Here is a 23,142-nt window from a genome sequence, read left to right as displayed (position 1 = left end):
TATATATAACATTGAACTACAATAATATACTTGACCCGTTTTAGTCAGCTCCGGAATGACTATTCTGGATAGAATACTTATTTTGATAAGAGATCAATTAATATGTGTGTTTTTCCAATAAAATAGTTAATATTAAAAATTATTTTGATTAGAGGTCAATAATATATGATCTACTTATTTCGAAAAGAAGGTTCACAGGGGCATTTCTGTAATTTAGGAACCCACAAATGCAAACGAACGCTCGAACTAAAACCCTAAAACCTCAAAAATATTGGGGCTAATCAAGAAATAGAGAAACCCTAGAAAGTTAATTTCATGGAGAAATCAGTAGCAACTTTAGATAAAGGGGCAATATGCTCTTCATGGAACTACTGTGGCCAAAGATTGTCCACTGGTATGATCGATGGATCAATAGCTATCTACGACACTAGTGATCCAGCTTCTTCCTCCTTCACCTCCACTTTTAAATTCAAGGTTAATATTTCGATTCCCATTTCTTATATCTCCATTTCCAGTTTTCCCGTAAATTTTGTACCTTACACTGTGACGAAAATTCGTAACGATCCGGATTCGACATATCAACCCGGTGGAAAAGAGCTATTCAATTAGCCATTGGAGATTAAATCGTTTATTTAGGAAAACAACAATGCATTTGCGTAGTTCTTATGCTCAATTGTGATTGCTCACATGTTAACAAATCGAATTTTAGGTTAGCGAGGGAAGCATTGTAAAAGTTTTATGGGTTCCTCCCGAGTACGGTGATGCAATTGCGTGTATATGTTCGAATGGAAGTTTGTCAATCTGGGAAGAGCTAGCAGAAGGTATGCAATCTGCAATATGTTCTCCTAGATCTACTGCCCCTGTTTGCTGAAACTATTTACAAAATGTTTTTCTCAACCTTATCTCCATTAGACAGTGAGCGTGTTCAATGGAAGCAATGCAAAACCTTTGGAGGATCCATGGATCAAGTTCTAGATGCTCAATTTGGGAACTCCCATTCGAGTTTGAAACTGGTGAGTTAAGTATTCTGGTGTCCAAATATTCATATTGAAAAATCAGTTAAATTTACAGTTAAGTTATCTCCTTAATCTTTAATCCTATCAAACTTTACATCTCCATTCTAGACAGTTGCTTATTCAAATGGCATTGTAAAAGTCTATGAGATTTTAGATCCAATGGACCTGAAGAACTGGCAACTTCAGGTGATTCTGATTCTGTTATTCTTCCTTGTTTCTTCTTGTTCTTACAGAAACATGTATCCTTTTTTTTTTTTCCTTTTCTAGGCTGAATTACAGAATGTTACAGATTCAGTAACGAAATTTGGAAAAGCATCATGTTTGTCTGCATCTATTTCATGGAACCCACAAAGAAGCGACACATGTCCTGCAAGTTTTCTATTGGGTCTCAATTCAGATACCCCACAACTAAATTCACCCAAAGTATGCTTACTTAATCATGTAATTCTAATCATTTTATTAGAAATGATTTTTTTTTCTCTAACTGGTCAATATTTTCAGGTATGGGAGTTTGACCAAGATCATCAAAGATGGCTTCCAGTTGCTGAACTAGCAGACACTGATGATAAAGGTGATCAAGTATACGCTGTGGCATGGGCTTCCAACATTGGAAGGTAATTAGCCTTTGTTTTTATTTTATATAAAAAAATGAGATCTTAAAATTTAAAAAGTTATAATCTTGTTTTACTAATTTGTTTCTTTTAAACTTGTAAACAATTAGACCATATGAGTTGATGGCTGTTGCAACTTTAAAGAGCATTTCAATATGGCAAATGGCTTCAGACCCTGATATTGATGGAAGGCTTTCAGTTGAAAAGGTTGCCACATTCCCTTGCCATAACAATCAGGTATGTATTCTTTTAGCAATGTACTTTTCTTTAGTTATTTATTATAAAAGTACAATGCTATAAATTATAATAAACAAATATATGAAAGTATGTTGTTATTTATTGTCTCTTTTTGTCTTAGGTGTGGCAAATGGAATGGGACATGAGTGGAATGACACTGGCAACCACCGGGAGTGATGGGAGGGTGAGATTATGGCAATCAAATCTTAATGGAGTTTGGCATGAACAAGCAATCATCGAACTTACCACATAAAATTACCAAAATACCCTTCATTGTGAACAAATGTGATACCATATATTATTTCTAGATCTTGAATGGCTCTTAATCTTAAATCTTACATTTCTATTTGTACAAGCATTATTTTGTATGCTTAACTAGTTTATTGATTTGATGCTATCTGCAAAATTTAATGCTATTTTTTTTTCTTTATTTTTTTTAAGAGTTACCTATTACCTATTAAATAAAAAAACCTGAGTTATTAAATGGAAAATTTGGGTTAAAATCGTGTGAATCAGTGAAAACCAACGGGGAATTTGTCGCTGAAGTAGTGGTGGAAATGATTCCCGAGAGATTGGAATCATCGTGATGATGGAATTCGTGATTCCATTCCGGGAAGTAGTTAGACCCGGAATTGGCAGCTTGTGAAAAATTGTGATCGGCTTCACTTGTGAAATGAAATTGTTGGTAGTTTTCTATGCATCCGAATGATGATGAAGGGAAGGAAAATGAACATGGAACCATGGCATCCAAATCTGATGTGCTAACTCTGAGATTTTCTCGAAGATTTGATAGCATCTCGCCGGATTTTGGTGGTGGTGGTTGGTGGTTTTCAGGTGATTGCGGCGGCACCACTGGATGAGCGGCGGCGGTGGTGGTGGCGGTGGTGGCTGAGTTGTTGCAGCTGTGCTTGCCTCTGTATGTGATTTCAAAAACTGTCGGGTCTTCGTCTGTTCTTTGCACTTGTTTTCTTGCCATGCAGTTATGAACGTATCGATACGTACATCTATAATAGCTTCTGCAAATATTTAATAAAAAACCGATATTAAAATATGATTTTTTGAATTCTATGATCGATATCTGTACGATGCCAATAGGAAAAAATATATAACTTTGTAATCTTCTCTTCCATCAAAAAAATGATGGGACAGAAGAAAACTGATGTAATCAGATCAAAATTATAACCTTTTGTCCGTAAAAAAAATAGGACTAAAAAACGTTCTCATTTGATATATATCGTATCATTTGAAAAACAGGTAAAAATATAAATCAAGTGGGTCCCACCTAAAGGCAAAGGATAAAAAGAAAGAAAGAATGTCTAACCTAGGAAATTTAGCACCCAAAATGTCTTTTTGCCCATACTTCCTCCAACTATAACCGTCATCAGAGTTTCCCTCCAAACCGTTGTCAGTGGAGATTCTGATTTGGTTTTTCCACGTCAGCATTGCCTTTCTGCAACATAAATCAAGAAAAAAGATTATAATTTTGCACCAAATTACACACACTACTAAAACATAGTAGTCGAAAAATATATAATTTTTTTTATACCTTTTCTTGGATACGACTTTCTGATCGTGGAAATTATCAAAACCTTGATTGAAATCCCCGCTTTGTGGGCTTCCATCGATGGAAACCGGCGACTCAGGCTGGCTGAGCACCGACACTGACACCGGTTGTGCCGCTAGTGCCGGGAGCTCAGACTGAGCGCTGTTGATGATCAACAACGCTCTGTTGTAAGAAGCGATGATCCCTTGAATCAAATTGTGTTTTGATTCAGGGGAACAGTTTGAGCTCAGAATGGCTTTGAGCTGCCTAGCCAGTTCCATCCCTTGTGTTAGCTCATTGATGATGTAAACATTTTCCATATCTGTAATGTACAAGTTATGATGCAAGGTGTACAAACTGAAAAGTCAAAATGCTAGTTGTTCATGAGAGGGGAAGGAGAGAGGGAGATGAGGTGTGTGTGTTTGAGAAGGTGATGAGAGAATGAGACGATTTTAAGGATTTAAAGCTGAGAAGATGATGTTGAAGGTTGACTGAGAAACCGTGTTAAGTGTTTTTTTTGTCTTTCGGAAATGGACTGGTCTTTGATGCTATTGCTGCTGACTGATTCAAATCAAATTAATTTACATGTTTACCCCCTTTACTTTATGAGTTTTATGGAAACGCCCACAAACTCTTTCTGTTCTTACATTTAGAGACCACGTGTACACTTTAAGATTCTATTTTTTGTAGTTTCTTTTTGGATTAATGTAATAAATGGAAACAATTTGTTTTTGTTAAATACAATTGTTTTAAGAAAATGTTATCAAAGGTAAGTAACCTGAACTTTCTATTTATAAAATACTATTATTTCAATGGTATTTTGAGAAGAAAAAAACAGTTCCTTACCATTTATGGTACTTTTTAATAACAATGAATTTTTTGTAAAAAACAAAATACAAATAATTCGTTATTTATTTGTGATATTAACCCGTAAAATAAATTATGATGGTAGAGCAAACCCATTTCTTTAATAGTAATAATCAATGCCTCTAAAATGTTTTTTTCCCCTTGTTTTTGGGCTAATGTTGTGCTTTATTTTATGTAGTTTTAAACTATTATAACCTTAGTTTTACTATTTTATTGATCTATATATTGATTTTTTTATGGTTATTATAATAATAATCAAACGGTTAAAATTGAGTAATTGCAATTTACAATAGTTTTCAATGACTAAATCGATAAAATTATAAAATACATTGTACTTTTACAGATTTTGTCTTGGTATTAAAGGTGGTAATCGGAAAAATGGTTTTTAAAGCAGTCATTCTACTACCGAGTAGGGAAATGATTGCCCCCATTTACAGGTTTGCGAATTATATGTCAGACATCTTCTGTGAGAAGTAATTGCTCCACTTATCAGTGCAACACGATTAGGGCTGTAAACGAACTAAATGAACAAGAACAAGAGTTTGTTTATGTTCGTTTGTTCAAGTTAACCGAACAAATGAACGAACACAAACAAATATACGAACGAGTTTTCTTGTTCATGTTCGTTCGTTTAACAAATTAAATTGTTCATGTTCGTTCGCTTATGTTCGTGAAAATGGTAAACCAATATAAACAAACGAACATAAACAAACGTAGATAAATAAACATATATGAACATAAACGAACATATAATATAATAATGTAATTAAACACAACTGAATATATATATATATATATATATATATATATATATATATATATATATATATAAACATAAAAAGAACTTAAATAAACGAACATAATTGAACGAACGAAAATGTTGTTCATGTTCGTTCATTTAACTAAATGAACAAGAAGCTGTGTTTATGTTCGTTTATTTATTAAATAAACAAACATAAACGAACTTGATCTCGCAGAACAGTTCACAGATAGTTCGCCGAACGTTTAGTTCTTTTACAGTACTAAACACGACATTAGACAACTAACTCCCCCCTTACCCTATTTCGAATGTGATTCTAGATTCTTTTGCCGTTGGTGTTGCTTTTATAATGGGTGCGGTGCGCATAAGATTCTTTTATTATATGTTTTGATTTGAAGTATCTGAAATAAATGTCGAAGGATTTCATGATTTTGAATCAGTGTCTAATAAAGGAAAGCATAAAACTAAGGGACTTAATTTACAATTCCTTGACACTATTATAAGAAGTTCCGTTTCAAACCCTGAATGTATAGAACTTACACTTTGAGCTAGTACAGTTGAGTAATAATGCAAGAAAGTGTTTGCTGACCAATTCAAAGTTCTACAGAAAAGATTCACTCCCTTTTCTTTTCTCCCTCTTTACAGAACAATATTTGAGCTGACCATTTCAACTCTCTCTCTCTCTCTCTCTCTCTCTCTCTCTCTCTCTCTCTCTCTCTCTCTCTCTCTCAAAGCCACGTGGTATTTTGGTAGTGGATGAATAAAAAAAGAGTATGAAGCTCTAGTGAGGTCAAACTATAGTTTATAGTTTTGCAAATCCATGTTCTGTTTTATGCCTTTATATATTTTAAAAAATTTAGGCCTCTTTTAATAACGATTTTGTTTTATATACCTATATTTACTTTATAATAATAAAAGATGATTACAAAGTAGTGTATGACAAAACTTCTTGTTTTCGTAGTTTATGAAATTCGATTTTCCTGATATGGACTGATTTTATTCTTAAATACTGTTTTGAATTCAGCTTTCTTTTAAAACATATTTCTCTTTTGCCAGTTGAGAAAAAAAAAATATTTGAATTATTAGGGACTAAATAGTGATTAAAGAGTAATTATAATAATAAGTCTGACTTTATGTAATTAATTCCGTGTTTTATTGGACACTAATTACACTATTACAGCGTGTCAATCGTCCACGTTCCTCTTATACTCTCGTTCGTTGACCTCTTACAACAAATATGAAACTCCCACCATCCCAAAACAAAATAAAGAAAGCCAAAATGTACGTAATGTAATGTTTAGATGATTTTGTTTCTAGAAATGGTGACATAAGATTCTAAAATATATGTTATAGAAAAAAACAGCTAACTTATAATCATTCTACTCCTAAATCTAGATCATATGTCTACAATCCTCAACCTTAAGAGTTAAGGTTTTGTGATGACTGTAGGGATGCCAAACGTGTCGTGTCGAGTTGAAACTGAAACGAGTTGAGATAGGTTGAGTTGAACCCGTCCCGTTTAATTATCGTTTTGTGTCGTATCAACCCGTTTATTTTCATATCGGTTATAGCCGTATAGGGTTTAGGGTTTAGACCATGTAGATACGTCGTGTCTTGCTAGATTGAAACACTGAACATGCTGAAAGAGTAGGAATTGGAGAGGTGGTAAAAAGATTTAAAAAAAAGTGAAAAACACACGGAATGCGACAATAAGTTTAAAAGAGTTGTAATGTGGGAGGCGGAGGGTGGAGCTTCACAATAAGGCTGTGTTTGGCGCGCCACAGCTAGTTTTTTTTTTTGAGTTTTTTTAAGTTGTCATGTTTGACAAGCCAAAAAGTAGCTTATAAGCTAACCTTTTAAAAAGTTACTTAAACTAGCTTTTCAGAAGTTTTTTCAAAATTTTCCGAATATTCCCTTAATTAATTATAGAAAACATATTTTTTTAAATGTCCTTTTATGTTATTTAATATCTTTCAACTAGCTTTTCAGCTAGTTTTACCAAACGTCAAATTTTATCGGATATCTTTTCAATTATCAACTAGTTTTTCATATAGCAACTAGCTTTTCAGCTATCAACTAACTTTTCAGCTAAGAGCTAGCTTTTCAGTTAGTACGTCAAACATAGTCTAAGTTTAAAAGAGGGAAGACAAACGGAAGGCGACAAATGAGATTGTGGAGTATGAGATATTAATGAAAAATTGAAAAACTAAAAATAATAAGTATTGACTGTGACGGCTAATTAGTGGCTTCCACATTACAAAACGACTCAGTCCAAAGTTTTCTTTTACATTTCACTTTACCTAAAAGATTAAAAGAAGTTGCATATAAATAAATGGGCTATCTTCGTGTTGAAATTTTGGACCCTAACCTTACTTGTTTAATTTTTGTATCGTTGTGTCAACTGTTTAATTAAACGGGCTGAAATTTCTAACATAAACCCGCTTATTTACATGTTGGAGTCGTGTCTTGTCTAAAATTGCTACCCTAGATAGGAGTTTCTACTATAAAAAAATTTAGTTCCCAATAAATCCATATGTTGCCATGTTATAACATATGCATATAAATATTAATTTCGAAAGTATATCCCCCCTTACATTACGAGCTAAATTGAATGAAAGTATGCAATTTCGTCGATAAAAATTCTAACTTTTAGTTTATAGACAATATTGGATTAATAAATAGATATTTCTTTAAAAGTTTTAGATTATAATCAACCTCATGAATAACTTGAAGTAAATATTACTACTTTTCAATTATTTATTACGTAACTATATATTTTTATTAAGTTAAAAATGAAAAAGTTCGCAAGCATCAATAGATCGTGTCAAAATATTTGGGATAAGTAAGAAGAAGTAAGTAGATGCATTTGACAACAAGAAGATCTTTTAAACAAAAAATACGTTGGGTCTTTGGGGATTCACTCAACATGTGTTTGACATCTTTTTCCAGATAATAGATACCTATCTGATCTCTCTATTTTAAGTTGTTTAAAGAAACTACGATATTCTTTCTTAAAACATAATCTGATTTTTTTGAAACAACAAAATATATTATAGAAAACGAATCTAGCAAGAAGTTAGGGAAAAAACGAGAACAATCGCACTTTGTGGAACATTTACTATTTGGGAAAAAAGACGGCTATAGACATATTTTAAGGGGTAATTTCAAAATTTAGACACGAAAAAACCGGTTTCCGGCTATAGACATAGGTTCCGCGGAGCTCCCCTCTACGGGCTCCGCAGACTGAAAATATCTCCGCGAAATCGGGGTATTTTCGTAATTTCTCCCCTCCGCATCCCTTCTCTTTTGTAAAATTGGGTCTCCTCTTTGGTCTCCCCTGCTCCCTCGACAGCACTCCGCATCTCCGCATCGACAACAACCCTTTCTTCCGACGTAGACCTCCGCATGGACAACAACCCTTTCGACGACATTTTCGGGCGACAACAGATGGATAGGCAGTTCCCTAACATTTTCGCGGATGGATACGACTCCCGGGTAATCCATTTTCACGTTCTTTAGATTTATGTATTCAGTTTTTGTATTGTTTAGATTTTGGATGAAAATGGTATGAATAAGGAATTCAAAACCTACAAATAGGCGGAAATGGAATTGAAATGGTGAAGATCCATTCCGCCGAGGGGCTAGATACTCACTCCGCATTGGGGGCTCCGCGGAGTGACATATCTCCTCGCGGAATGACCTAAAATTGCCATTTTCCTCTTTTTTTCTGTCATTTTATAGTAATTAATTTCAAAACGAACCCTTTAATAGAAAATTGAAAATTTGTAAATTGAAAGTACGTTGGTATTTATTTTTAATGTAAATAGATGTGAATGGTATAATTGGGTATTTTTTTAATGTAAATTGAAAGTACGTTGCTATTTATTGTCTTAACCGAATTTACTATGTAATTTTAAAACCTTGTTTTTATTTCAATAACTAACGTTTTATATTAAATTAAATGTATATGTTTTGTAACACGATGATCTCGAACAAAAAGCTGATTTAACTTTAAAATGTGAGGTCGATGCGATCATTAAAGACTATTTTTCGCGGCTAACTCAATCGCAACTAGCATTATTTGAAGCTTCACCGTTTGGAAGATTCTTAGGAATGCATGGTGACCTCTTACTCGTACATTGATAATGTTGCATGAAGTACGGTCTCAGCAAGTGTTGAATCGGGGAGGTTTTTGTTTGAGATACGGGGGGTGCAGTTGGATTTTGGTGAAACGGAGTATATTTTTATTAGTGGGTTAAGAGTTGGTCCTTATTTTGACTTACTCCATGATAATGTTGCATGATGTTGGATTTTGGTGAAACGGAGTATATTTTTATTAGTGGGTTAAGAGTTGGTCCTTATTTCGACTTACTCCATGACAAAAAAAGGCCGGTCAAATTCATATCTTCGGGCTCAGTTGTTCCCAGACATTATAGATACACATTTGCAGCTTAGAGATTTAGAAGAGTACATTATGTCTCCGAATTATCTGCAACTTCAGGATGAAGATGCGGTAATGCTTATCCAACTTGTTTTTATGTTGAAAGGTCTTCACGGACGAGATGTTAAAATGTGCATTCCTGCGGCTGTATTCAAGCTTGCGGATAATATATATGATTGGAACATGTATTACATCTAAATTTTGTTTATAAATACAAAAATAATTCTAATTAATAAATTGAAAATTGCAAGTTTGCATGGGGTACATATTTCTGGGCCTATACTTCAGGGTTGATGCGTGAAATGTTTGAGAAAATAGAAAATTTTAAACTATTTAAGCAGACCAATCCCGAATTGACGAAAATATACAAGTATACCGTTCTCGGTTTTATACTTTCGTTTAAGGTTAGTTTCTAATGTAAATTTGAATAGTTATAATACTTTCGTTTTTATACCATAATAGCATTGTACTTCCGTTTGTACTATATAATATCGTTGTTCTTTCATTTTTATAATATAATAGCATCATACTTCCTTTTTTTCCATAGATATGGATTTTGGAGACATTCCCAGAGGCAACACAATATTATATTCACATGCTGACAGAATTGCCACGAATGAGGCCGTGGAGAAGAAAAATACCATTATGTTGGGTTCAATGTCGTCGAATAATCAACGTGTCAGTGATATGGTTTTTTTATATTATAATTATATATAGTTACAAATTCCGATGTTTTTTCCTGTTAAACTAACAATCTGATTTTTGCAGCCTAACAACCAGCATGTTGTTGTCGTGGCAAACGAGACGGAGATCATGGAGCCATTTTATATTCGGTATGTGAATTGGACTCTTACCCATGTAGAATCTCCCCCACAGCAACAAAGTTCACCACCTTTTGCTGCCTCGCCTCCTCGAAGAAAGAAGTACAAGTCAGAAACATATTCTACTGAAACGATGACAAGTGCTTCTTCCTCGCAATAGCCACAAGTAGAAAGAAGTCATATGTCAAGTGACACATCATCAAGGTTGGTAAAGAAGAAGAAGAAGACGAGCACAAAGACATTGATGAAGTGTCTAATAGGCGTTGTGGCTGACTTAACTTCTAAAGTAGACCTTGTATTACAGAAAAAAAATATAAACCACATGAGGGGTTTAGTGGGGAGGACATCGTAAATTAAGAGGAGGAAGAAACATATTACCATGGTACGAAGATGAATTATGATGATACATTTATGCATGGTTTGGAGCGGGAATTTGGGCCTACGTGTAACACCCTGTTTCAAATCGTTTCATAATTCAGGACCGTGACCCGATGATCAGTTATCATAAGGCTTCGGGCCTTGGGGGAAAGAGAGATTTAGACCCCTTTGGATGTGGGTAATGTAGATTAGGTGATCCAAGAGTTCGGTTGGTGCTGTGTAGCCCAAGGGTATAACCGTAAAGTGATAGTTCGGTCCTTTTATGAATTGTGGATTTAAGTTCAGAAAGTTTTAAGGAAAATGAGATTTGAAAGGATTGTAGAGCTTCTCATTACCTTTCTGTCGATATAAGGATCGTCGAAATCGGAGTTGAAACGAAGAAGTTATGACCGTTTGAAGTTAGGGCGGTTTTGGGTTAAGCCATGTACACTGGGCGTACTCAACATGTATGTTAGGCGTACTAGGCATACCTGGAGTACATTGGGTGTATGTGATTAGTGCCCAAACCCTATTTTCATGGTTTGAGCCCTATTTAAGCTCCTTAACTCCCCCAAACCCATTTCATTCTCAGCCTCCACCTCTCCAACACCCTCCCTTGAAATCCTAACCCTAGCTTGAGCCTTGTGAGCAAAAGAAGGCGGTCTTGAGTGCTTTGGAGTGTTCTTGGTGCATCTTAGAGAAGAAGAAGCTCATTGAAGAAGTATTGGTTGCATTGGAGCTTGTACATCCAGATTTTGTTCACCTTGATCTTTCTTCTAGAGGTAAAAAGCTTGAATCTTGATGATGCATTTGTTAGATCTAGCTAGTTTTAGGTGTTATGAGCTTTTGGTCACTTTAGTGCATAAATTTTAGATCTTGAAAGTTTGTGACCTTGTTATGGATAAAGTTGGAAACTTTATCCATCTAAACATCATATTGATTCAGATCTAAAGGTTGGATACTTAAACTTAATGGATTAAGTTAAAAAAGATGCACTTTTTCCCCCTTTGAGATCTAAAGGTTGGATACTTGGACTTAATGGATTAAGTTGGAAACTTTATCCATTATGGAGTCATTAGGAACCATAGAAATGTGACCTTGGTCCCTAGTTTTCCTCCATGCATGTTCTTAGATGTCTTAATAAGTTAAGAAGTTAGGGTTTTTGGATGTTGAAGACTTAATAGCCATACAAGACCATAAAGTTTGAAACTTTATGGTTTAGGATATCATTTAAGGGTTAGATCTGGATTTTGGATGAAAGAGATTAATGGATTAGGAGGATGGCAGTCGTGTACGCTGGGTGTACCAAAAGGTACGTTGCACATACGTGGTCAACCTCTCGACGTTTGATCAAGGTGTAGTACGCCCTGTGTACGTGTTGAGTACGCCCAATGTACTCAACTGAGTTGACCCGGCGACTCGGTTGACTTTTGACTTTGACTAGGATTTTGACTAAGTTTGACCTAAGGGCATTTTGGGTAATTTGATTTATAGTTTGAGATTTGGGTTCCTGTTAATTGTATAAGTGACCGGTAGAGATAGCTTTTAGAGCAGTGATTGGTGTAGCTATTTTTTCAGAGTGTGAGGTGAGTTTTCTCACTGTATTCGTGGGTCAAAGGCACCAATATCGGCCCATTACTTTGTTATGTAGAATGCTAGTTGTCTCTGTGATACATGCATGAAATACCAGGATCTGGACCCTGACAATTGTATGAAAGACCATGATTTGGCCCTTGATACTTGTATGTAAGACCGAGATTTGGCCCTCGACATTGCAAGGAAAGACCACGGGGGTAGGCCATGACACTTGTATGTTATGGTATGTGGTATTTTGGGGAACTCACTATGCTTTGTGCTTACAGTTTCATATTTATGGTTTCAGGTACTTCGGTTCGAAAGGGAAGGGTCCGGCATGACTGCACAACATCCCCCAAAGTTTTTCGCATTTTCAATTAATGATATTACTATGATGTTTAAATAATATATTCACTTTGATTGGTTTTGGAACAACTCGTTGTATGTTTTATTGTTTTAAAAATGAAAATTTTACGTTGGATTTTCTATACGTTACAAGTTGGTATCAGAGCCTTGGCTTAGGGATTCGGGCACACTCTCGAGTATGTCTGAACTCAAACTGAGGAATTGGTAATCTTTTGAATGAAAATAAGTTTCTAAAAAGATTTTTCTAAAGAAAATAAGTTTCTGAAAATATTTTTATAAATAAAAAGGGGTGTGATGCGTGCAATCAGCCAAGCTCAAGTAAGTGATTCCCATAATACCCATACATGTTGATATGATATATGATATGAATGCTTGCATGCTAAGATGAGGCTAGGGATACTTTCAGTAATTGAATGATAGATTGGTATGATATGTGATGCCTTGTAGCCTAAGAGAATTGGATGATATGCTAGATTTGGAATCTATATTGGTAAAAGTGATTGCTAAGTGTATGATTTAAGAATTGTATACGATTAAGATCATATTTCCTATATTGTGTATTTGCATTCATAAGGCAACCGACAGTGAGAGTAGAAGTTCCTAGCATGGGTTGTAGTAAGTTATCATGGGTTGTAGTAAGTGAGCTTGGGATGTTCTTTGTTTATTCTGTGGCTTGGAGTATTACTGCACGAATGTTGCTTGCTTTGTGCTTTGTGGGACTCATATTAATGTGAGCTAATTACTTCACAAATATGTTAAGTTGCATATTGCAAAGGTTAAATAATCCCAGAGTGATAAATTTGACCCTATTGCGCAAATCTTGTCTGAGTCCAACTGTTGTAGGGTTGAGTCTATTACTCGAAGGATTATCTAAGCTTTATGGCATGTGATTGTATCCGTGAAGTAGCTAGCTGAAATTAGTAGGAGTTCTTCAGCAACTGATGGCAGGGTGAGGTCGGAACCTAGGAGAGTTTAGGAAGTGTTTTATTAGGTTTGGTTGTGCTGTTTAGCGAGTACTTGGAGTACCGTTTTGAGAAGGTGACTTAGAGGATTCAGGATAACTCCTGAGGAAAGTATAGATAGGTGTGGAAGGTAGTATTAGGCCCATACTACAGAAAGCACATGATCCATACTCGAATCGAGGGGAGTTAGGAAGAATCTAGGAAGCCTGTGAATTAGGGTTTTTGGGTATGTTCTGATTATTGTATGGTTGCTTTTTGGTATGGTGATGAGCACTCGTGGTGGAAGATCTGTTTCAGGCTCAAGTGCTGGCACTGAGCCAATTGATGAGCGGATGCGGGAGTTCATCTCGTCGGAGATCACATGCGGTATTTTGAAGCAGACACTAAAAATCTTCGGTTCGGTCAAAGAGGGGATCATGGAGATTTTTGGATGAGCGTCTGGGCACGTTTCGCACTGAGATTATGTCTATTGTGGGGGATCGCACTCTTTCCTTCCACGAATTCCGTTCTTGTGGAGCTCTCGAGTTCTTTGGGGAGATGGACCCCATTGCTAGTAGGAGGTGGTTATCATATATGGTGAATGTTTTTCGGACGATTTTCTTCCCCGAGGGGTCGAAGGTCATATTTGCTTACTGTCTTCTGAAAGGAAGAGATTAAGATCAGTGGAAGAAGGTAGACTTCGCTTTGGGGGGCGAAGCCATTGAGGCGATGACTTGGGATAAGTTTGTTACCCGACTTAGGGCGGAGTTTTCCCTAGCCATTGAGGTGCAACATTTGGCGAGGGAATTTCAAGACCTTCGCCAGACAACTGAGACTGTGGTGGAGATCACCGCCAAGTTTAGGGAGAGGGCTCTTTTGGTCCCGCAATATGCCGCAGACGAGGAGATGAAGAAGACAAGGTACCATGATATGCTGCGAGATGATATCTGAAAGTTGTTATCTTTTCAGCTTGTCGGACTTTGGAGAACATGATAGCTAGAGCTCGATAGCGAGAGATTGATTTGGAGCACCTCGGGAAAAGGAAACCAGAGCAGATTCATATCAGAGTGGGCCAGGCGAAGAGGCCCAATGTAACACCCAAAAATTCAAACCAATTTAAACTTTTAAAAACATTTCAAACCATTAAAAATCATTACAACTTTGTTTTCAAAATGTATAATATCAGAGTTTTCCCAGAAACATAGACAAAACATGAGGAGCTGTACGATCACGCCTTCTCCTTGCCGCGATCCCCTGATGTACCTGAAACAATAAACTGAAACTGTAAGCCCGAGAGCTTAGTGAGTTCCCCCAAAATACCCATACCCGCAACAATACACATAGAATCATAACAGCACACTATGGGTCCAATAAACCATCGAGTTGGAATACCCCAGGCCCACAACCAACAGGTTGGATTGCCAACACACTATGGGTCCAATTAACCACCAGGTTGGAATACCCCAGGCCCACAACCAACAGGTTGGCTTGCCCACATACTCTGAGTCCAATCATCCTCGGGATGGAATACTCACGGCCCACAACCTACAGGTTGGAATGTCCATGTCTATTGGCCTTCGCACCGAGCTAGAATAAGCCTCAACCGCCAAACAAACATGTGCACATATAATAGATAATCACATAACAGTCTATAGACAATACTTGATCTAACAGATCTTACCACATAGCACATAACACCATCATATCTACCAGGATGCCAATCTAACAGATCATACCACATATCATATAATATTATCCTACCCTCTAGGATACTGATCTAACAAATTATACTAGGATAACATGACCATATAATAATCCAAAGGGCCGGCCTTGGTGCCTTAGACCCTTGAGTATAGTGAGGAAAACTCACCTCGCAACTGTCGTCTGAAACTAGAAGCTCAACTCCCGGATCACCAACACGAACTCCACCACCTACCGTTACCATAAAACCCTTTTTCGTAAATCTCCAAATTACCAGAATACTCCCAGAAGTCAACTGGTCAACTCTTGGTCAAATTCAAAGTCCACAGTCAAAGTCAACAGTCCATGTTGACTTGACTCGTCGAGTGCAGTTCACTGACTCGTCGAGTCCTTCCTGAACTCGAGAAGTCGTGAAATCCTTGATTGGCTCGTCGAGTTCCCCTTTAACTCGCCGAGTTCATACGTGTCCAATAATTGGGAGAAACCCTAGCCAACTCACCGAGTTCAAGGCAATCTTCAACGGACTCGCCGAGTTTGTTCATCAACTCGACGAGTTCATCACCATCTTCATATGACTCGCCGAGTTGACTATGCAACTCGCCGAGTCCTTGCGGACCTTCATCCATGCAGACACTTTTCAAGCCATGCCAAGGTTCCAGATTACAGATCCAAGCTTCTAAGGCATGTTTATCACGTAAAGTTGCAAACTTTACACGCATGCAAGCTCCTAAAGGCTCTAGATGACCAATCTAAGCTTCTAATGGAGCTTTACACCATAGGAGAGTCTCATTCTTGCAAAAGCTGGAAACTTTATGGACTTAGGACTCAAAAGAGATTCAGATCTGAAGTTTCAACTTCAGATCTAGCTCCCATACCAAAATCCCTTCATGAATAACTAAAGAAAGCCCTAGTTTCCACATATGAATGATTCTAGAAGAAAAAGAGGTTAAGTTAACAGCTGGTTACCTCCAAAACGTGCCCAAACTGAAGTAGACTCTGGATCCACACAGAAATCTTGATGCTAGCCTCTTGATCTACAAATTTCCTTCACAAAAGTCACTTCCCAAAGCTCCAAAACACTCTCCAAGCTCTCACTCATGGAAATTAGGGTTTCTGGGTCTCAAGAGGGTGATAGAGGACTGTGGGAGGCGCTAATGGTCAAATATATAGGGTGCAAAACCCTGAAAATTAGGGTTTCCACTGCCAGCTCCTACTCGTCGAGTCTTCATGCCGACTCGACGAGTCACTCATTAATTGACGTGTCCTGGCCCGATGCTACTCGACGAGTCACGCGCCAACTCGTCGAGTAGACCTTAGATATGAAGTGTAAATGGGAAAAAAATTAATAATACCTGACGGTTGGGATGTTACAATTCTCCCCCACTTGACTTAGACTTCGTCCTTGAAGTCTGCTGTAGCGAATAACTCCGGGTAATGCTCCCGCATCTCAGCCTCCGACTCCCATGTCCACTCGGATCCCCTCCGATGCTCCCATTGTATCTTTACCAACAGAACCTCCTTGTTGCGTAGGACTTTCACTTTCCTTTCCAAAACAGCAATCGGCCTCTCAATATAATTCAGGCGCTCATCAATCTGAATGTCATCCAGTGGCACCACTGCCTCCGGGTCCACAATGCAATTTCGTAACTGCGAAACGTGGAAAGTACTGTGGATCCGACTAAGCTCCTCCGGCAGCTCTAGTCTATAAGCCACCTTGCCAACCCTGGCAATGACCCTGAACGACCCAATATATCGGGGACCCAATTTTCCCCTCTTCCTGAAGCGGATCACACCCTTCCAGGGCGAGACCTTCAGGAGTACCATGTCACCGACCTAAAACTCTAACTCGGATCGGCGTCGGTCAGCGTAACATTTCTGCCGACTCTGAGCGGTCTGCAGCCGCTGTCTAACCTGCTGAATCTTCTCGGTAGTATGCAAGACCACCTCCGTCCGACCCATCACCCTGTGACCAACCTCACCCCAACAAACCGGGGTGCGACATCTTCGCCCATACAACAGCTCGAATGGCGGGGCGCCAATGCTGGAATGATAGCTGTTGTTGTAGGCGAACTCTGCAAGCGGTAGGTGGGAATCCCAGCTCCCACCGAAATCGATGATACGCGCCCTCAACATATCCTCGAGGGTCTGAATGGTCCGCTCGCTCTGACCATCAGTCTGCGGATGGAAGGCTGTGCTGAAGTGCAACCGTGTGCCCAGCTCCTCGTGAAACTTCTGCCAGAAGCGGGAGGTAAACCTGACATCTCGATCAGAGACAATAGAAACGGGAACCCCATGGCGAGACATGATCTCGCGAACGTACACATCGGCCAATTTCTCGGCCGATGAGCTCTCCCGTATGGCCAAGAAATGGGCACTCTTGGTCAATCGATCCACGATGACCCATATAGTATCAAACCCCTTTGCCGTCCTCGGCAACTTGGTAATAAAATCCATCGTGATCTGTTCCCATTTCCATATGGGAATCTCCAGGGGCTGCAGCTTGCCATGCGGCTTCTGATGCTCGGCCTTGACCATCCTACAGGTCAAGCACCTCTCGACGTACCAATCGATTTCTCGCTTCATGCACGGCCACCAATAGCTCAAACTCAAATCTCGGTACATCTTGGTGGCCCCCGGGTGAATAGAAAAATGAGACTTATGAGCCTCCTCCATGACCGCCTGCCTGACCCCACCAGACATTGGAACCCAGACCCGACCGCATTAGGTCAATAATCCCCGACTATCCTGCACAAACCGGGCATTCTCACCCTTGATCCTCTCCAGCTTCCAATTCTCCGGTCGCATGACCTCAACCTGGGCATCCCTGATCAAACTCACAAGCGGAGAGTCTACTGCTATCCTCATACATACTGCTGGGGCAGAAGACCCAACTGACTTGCGGCTCAAAGCATCCGCAACCACATTCGCTTTACCAGGGTGGTAAAGGATCTCGCAGTCGTAGTCCTTGACTACATCCAGCCACCTGCGCTGCCTCATGTTCAGGTTTGGCTGATCCATGATATGTCTCAAGCTCTTGTGGTCAGTGTATATGGTGCAACGGACCCCGTAAAGGTAATGTCTCCATATCTTGAGGGCGAACAGCACCGCCCCCAACTCCAAATCATGCGTAGGGTATCTTGTCTCATGCGGCTTCAATTGCCGAGACGCATAAGCTATCACTCGTCCTTTATGCATGAGGATCGCCCCTAACCCTGTGATGGATGCATCACAGAACACCACAAAATCCTCAACTCCCTCCGGGAGTGTCAAGACTGGGGCCTCGCACAACCGCTGTCGGAGGGTCTCAAACGCCCTCTGCTGCTCTGGGCCCCACCGGAAATCCACCCCCTTCCTCGTCAGACGAGTGAGGGGTACCGCAATCTTGGAGAAGTTCTGTATGAATCTCCGGTAGTACCCTGCCAATCCCAAAAAGCTCCTGATGTCTGAGGGGGATTTCGGAACCCCCCACTGCATAACCGCCTCGATTTTGGCCGGATCGACCAAAATCCCCTCTTGGTTAACGAGATGTCCGAGGAATTGGACCTCTCGTAGCCAAAACTCACACTTCAAGAACTTGGCGTACAGCCGTTCTCGTCTCAGAACTCCCAACAACTCCCGCAGATGCTCCTCATGCTGCTCTCGGGTCTTGGAATACACCAAGATATCATCTATAAACACTATGACCAAGCGATCGAGCATCAGTCTACAGACCCGATTCATCAGGTCCATGAACACCGCTGGCGCGTTGGTGAGCCCAAACGACATCACCACGAACTCGTAATGTCCATAACGAGTTCGGAACGCGGTCTTCTCCACGTCCTCCTCTTTGACCCTGACCTGATGATACCCAGACCTCAATTCTATCTTGGAAAACCAAGATGCACCCTGCAACTGATCGAAGAGATCGTCTATCCTCAGGAGTGGGTAACGGTTCTTCACCGTTAACTTATTCAACTCCCGGTAGTCAATGCACATCCGGTGTGAACCGTTCTTCTTTCGGACAAAAAGAATCGGTGTTCCCCATGGAGAACTGCTCGGACGAATGAATTGCTTGCCTAGTAGTTCCTGTAGCTGTGACGACAACTCCTGCATCTCTGGCGGTGCGAATCGGTACGACGCCTTAGCGATAGGGGCCGCACCTGGCACCAGGTCGATCCTGAACTCGACTTGCCTCTCCGGAGGTATCCCCGGCAACTCCTCCGGAAACACATCTGCAAACTCCCTGACCACCGGTACATCAGAAACCGAAATCTGATCCCTGACCCGCGTTTCTACCACATACGCTAGATAACCCGCACACCCGTGCTGAATGTACTGCCGAGCCCTGACAGCTGAACAAAACCCTGATCCCACTCTGGTGCCCTCACCATATACAGTTAGTTCTCCCCCACTTGGGGTTCGAACTACCACTCGCTGGCCCTCGCAATCAATCATAGCACCAAACCGACTGAGCCAATCCATGCCTACAATCACGCACACCTCCCCCATGGGAATCGGAATCAAATCTATCGGGAAGGACACCCTGAAAATCTCCAAATCACACCCTCGATAAACCGAAGAAGCAGAAACCCCATGTTCGTTGGCGATAGACACTCGCAACGGACACTCTAACTCGCCCACTGGCACACTAAACTCCCTACTAAATGACTGAGATACGAAAGACCGACTCGCCCCCGAGTCAAATAAAACCAAAGCAGGCAAAGAGTTCACTAAAAATGTACCTAATCACAGGTACAACAGATAAGCATAACATAATTATAATAAATGAGATAGAGGGGAGAAACATACCGGCAACCACATCTGGCGCTGCCCTGGCCTCCTCTGCGGTCAACTGGAAAGCACGACCCTGAGCCTTCGGAGGCTCTGCCCTGACTGGTCTCCCATCCGTGATCCTCAAGGTAGTCGGCGCTGGAGCCTGCGCCGGCTTGGCGGCTAGTAGAGGACACTGGGCCTTCATATGGCCCACCTGCTCACAATGATAGCAAAGCCTGACTCCGGAAGTTGGAGTCGGCTGCCTGCAATCCCTGGCCAAATGGCCTTGCTTGCCACATCGGTGGAACCCACTCCCTGTCCGGCACATCCCTGAATGAACCTTCCCGCACTTCCCACAAGTGCGGCCTAGCTGTCCCCCAGTCCTCGTATCAGCGGTCTTGGACCGCTTTGGCGCCGACTGTGACTGTGCTGGGGCCTGTCGCTGCTCCCTCAACTGCAGCTCAATCTCCAACTCACACCGTCTAGCGGCCTCCTGTAACTCCAGAAGTGTATCACATCACTGGTAGACACAAACTGACGGATGTCAGTCTTGAGCATGCTCATATAACGGTCATCTGAGCCTGCTCGGAAGCAAACTCCGGGCAAAACATCGCCCTATCAGTGAACATACGGGTGATCTCCGTCACCGACTCCCCATTTTGTCTCAAACTCATAAACTCCTGTGCTAAACGCTCCCGCTCGACCCGCGGAATGTAACGGGCGCGGAACATGTCTCTGAACTGCTCCCACGTAACAGCAGCTCTCTGGTCATCAGTGTACGACCCAGTCGCAAGTCTCCACCAGTCCTTGGCCCCGGACCTTAGCAGGTTCAGAGCACACCTGACCTTCTGGTCAGTAGGACACGAGCAGGTGAAGAAACACCCCTCCACATCCGAGATCCACCTTATAACTTTGATGGGATCCTGCGTCCCATCAAAAGTAGGGGGCTTCGTGTTATCGAACTCCCTGTACTGAAAAACTCGCCCCGTTCCCCCTCCCGCCACTGTTACAGCCGCAGTGGCTGCAGCGGCAGCTGTCTCAGCGAGGGCTGCATATCTGTCGTCGAAATACTCCATCATAGCGGACTTAATAGTCCCGAATAACTCCGGAATCTGACCCCGGACAATCTCGACCACCTCCTCGCGGATGATCTCCCTGACCCGATCCTCTGTCAACATTGGCCCCTCCTGGCCGATAGCCTCAGGTGCCACTGGGGCCTCCTGATCACCCTAACCTGATCCTGATCTGGACCCCGACGTAAAACGCCTCGTAACTGCCATTCTGAAACATAACAGGAAGATATCAGACAATCCGCATAAGTAACTGGGAACCAACTCCCGACTAATCCCTAGGGGTTGTGACTTCCTTGCTACGCGTATGGGTCCTGTGCTTTCAGTAGTACGGGCCCATACTACCTTCCACACCTACCCATATTTGTCTCAAGTATCACCACAACATCCTAACAACATACATATCATAGAGAACACTCAATCCTCACTCCTAGAGGAAGGCTAACCGTCCCACAACTGACCTACCGGTCCCCTACAACTCACCCATCCATGAAACTTCCACCAACCCCTACAGCCCTAGTGTATGCTAGTCATACATAACGCTAGACCCTATAGACTTTTGAATATCCAATCCTACCCTAAGCTCCCAATCAAACAAGAACATAACATAAGGCTAAATCAAACATTCTTAGGCTATAAGATCTTAATTATGTACGGCCGTGATGCATATACTAAGCAACTACAGTAATGATGTCAATTTCATATAAGGGAAACCCTAGGCTATCAAGCATCATACAATCAGACAATTCTATCATGCAATTCCTGAAGACCCCTAGCCTAGCACTAGCATGCTGTTCTAACATATCAAATAACTGTATGGTATTTTGGGGCTACTTACTGGCTCCGGCTGATCGTACATCCTGCATCCTCCTTTACTTATTTTGAAAACCTTTTTAAAGAAATTATTTTGAAAATCCTTTCCTTGATTTGAGACTGGAGTTACACGCATGTTCCTCCAATTCACTCAAACCAAGGCTCCGATACCAACTTGTAACACCCAAAAATTCAAACCAATTTAAACTTTTAAAAACATTTCAAACCATTAAAAATCATTACAACTTTGTTTTCAAAATGTATAATATCAGAGTTTTCCCAGAAACATAGACAAAACATGAGGAGCTGTACGATCACGCCTTCTCCTTGCCGCGATCCCCTGATGTACCTGAAACAATAAACTGAAACTGTAAGCCCGAGAGCTTAGTGAGTTCTCCCAAAATACCCATACCCGCAACAATACACATAGAATCATAACAGCACATTATGGGTCCAATAAACCATCGAGTTGGAATACCCCAGGCCCACAACCAACAGGTTGGATTGCCAACACACTATGGGTCCAATTAACCACCAGGTTGGAATACCCCAGGCCCACAACCAACAGGTTGGCTTGCCCACATACTCTGAGTCCAATCATCCTCGGGATGGAATACTCACGGCCCACAACCTACAGGTTGGAATGTCCAGGTCTATTGGCCTTCGCACCGAGCTAGAATAAGCCTCAACCGCCAAACAAACATGTGCACATATAATAGATAATCACATAACAGTCTATAGACAATACTTGATCTAACAGATCTTACCACATAGCACATAACACCATCATATCTACCAGGATGCCAATCTAACAGATCATACCACATATCATATAATATTATCCTACCCTCTAGGATACCGATCTAACAAATTATACTAGCATAACATGACCATATAATAATCCAAAGGGCCGGCCTTGGTGCCTTAGACCCTTGAGTATAGTGAGGAAAACTCACCTCGCAACTGTCGTCTGAAACTAGAATCTCAACTCCCGGATCACCAACACGAACTCCACCACCTACCGTTACCATAAAACCCTTTTTCGTAAATCTCCAAATTACCAGAATACTCCCAGAAGTCAACTGGTCAACTCTTGGTCAAAGTCAAAGTCCACATTCAAAGTCAACAGTCCATGTTGACTTGACTCGTCGAGTGCAGTTCACCGACTCGTCGAGACCTTCCTGAACTCGAGAAGTCGTGAAATCCTTGATTAGCTCGTCGAGTTCCCCTTTAACTCGCCGAGTTCATACGTGTCCAAGAATTGGGAGAAA

The 23,142-nt window shown here is 40.6% G+C and overlaps 2 protein-coding genes across 2 annotated transcripts; one reads left to right on the top strand and one right to left on the bottom strand.

Moving 5' to 3' along the window:
• Window positions 1–220: 220 nt before the first annotated feature.
• SEH1H (Transducin/WD40 repeat-like superfamily protein) lies at window positions 221–2,256 on the top strand. Its single transcript, XM_079055223.1, has 8 exons — window positions 221–474; window positions 710–821; window positions 913–1,013; window positions 1,125–1,202; window positions 1,284–1,439; window positions 1,518–1,630; window positions 1,738–1,864; window positions 1,986–2,256. The coding sequence occupies exons 1-8, from the start codon at window positions 316–318 to the stop codon at window positions 2,115–2,117; spliced, it is 978 nt and encodes a 325-aa protein (XP_078911349.1). The 5' UTR covers window positions 221–315; the 3' UTR covers window positions 2,118–2,256.
• Window positions 2,138–3,833, bottom strand: LOC145119548 (putative WRKY transcription factor 53). The gene is made up of 3 exons (XM_079055222.1): window positions 3,411–3,833; window positions 3,186–3,314; window positions 2,138–2,880 (listed from the first exon to the last, which is right to left on the bottom strand). Exons 1-3 carry the CDS (start codon window positions 3,725–3,727, stop codon window positions 2,322–2,324), a joined length of 1,005 nt encoding a protein of 334 aa, XP_078911348.1. The 5' UTR covers window positions 3,728–3,833; the 3' UTR covers window positions 2,138–2,321.
• Window positions 3,834–23,142: the final 19,309 nt, after the last annotated feature.

Source organism: Lactuca virosa, chromosome 6 (assembly GCF_052849685.1).
Source record: "Lactuca virosa cultivar CGN04683 chromosome 6, Lactuca_virosa_CGN04683_v6, whole genome shotgun sequence".
Taxonomy (NCBI): Eukaryota; Viridiplantae; Streptophyta; class Magnoliopsida; order Asterales; family Asteraceae; genus Lactuca; species Lactuca virosa.
The sequence above is the reverse complement of the archived record's forward strand: the minus strand, read 5'-3'. Positions and strand labels throughout refer to the sequence as shown.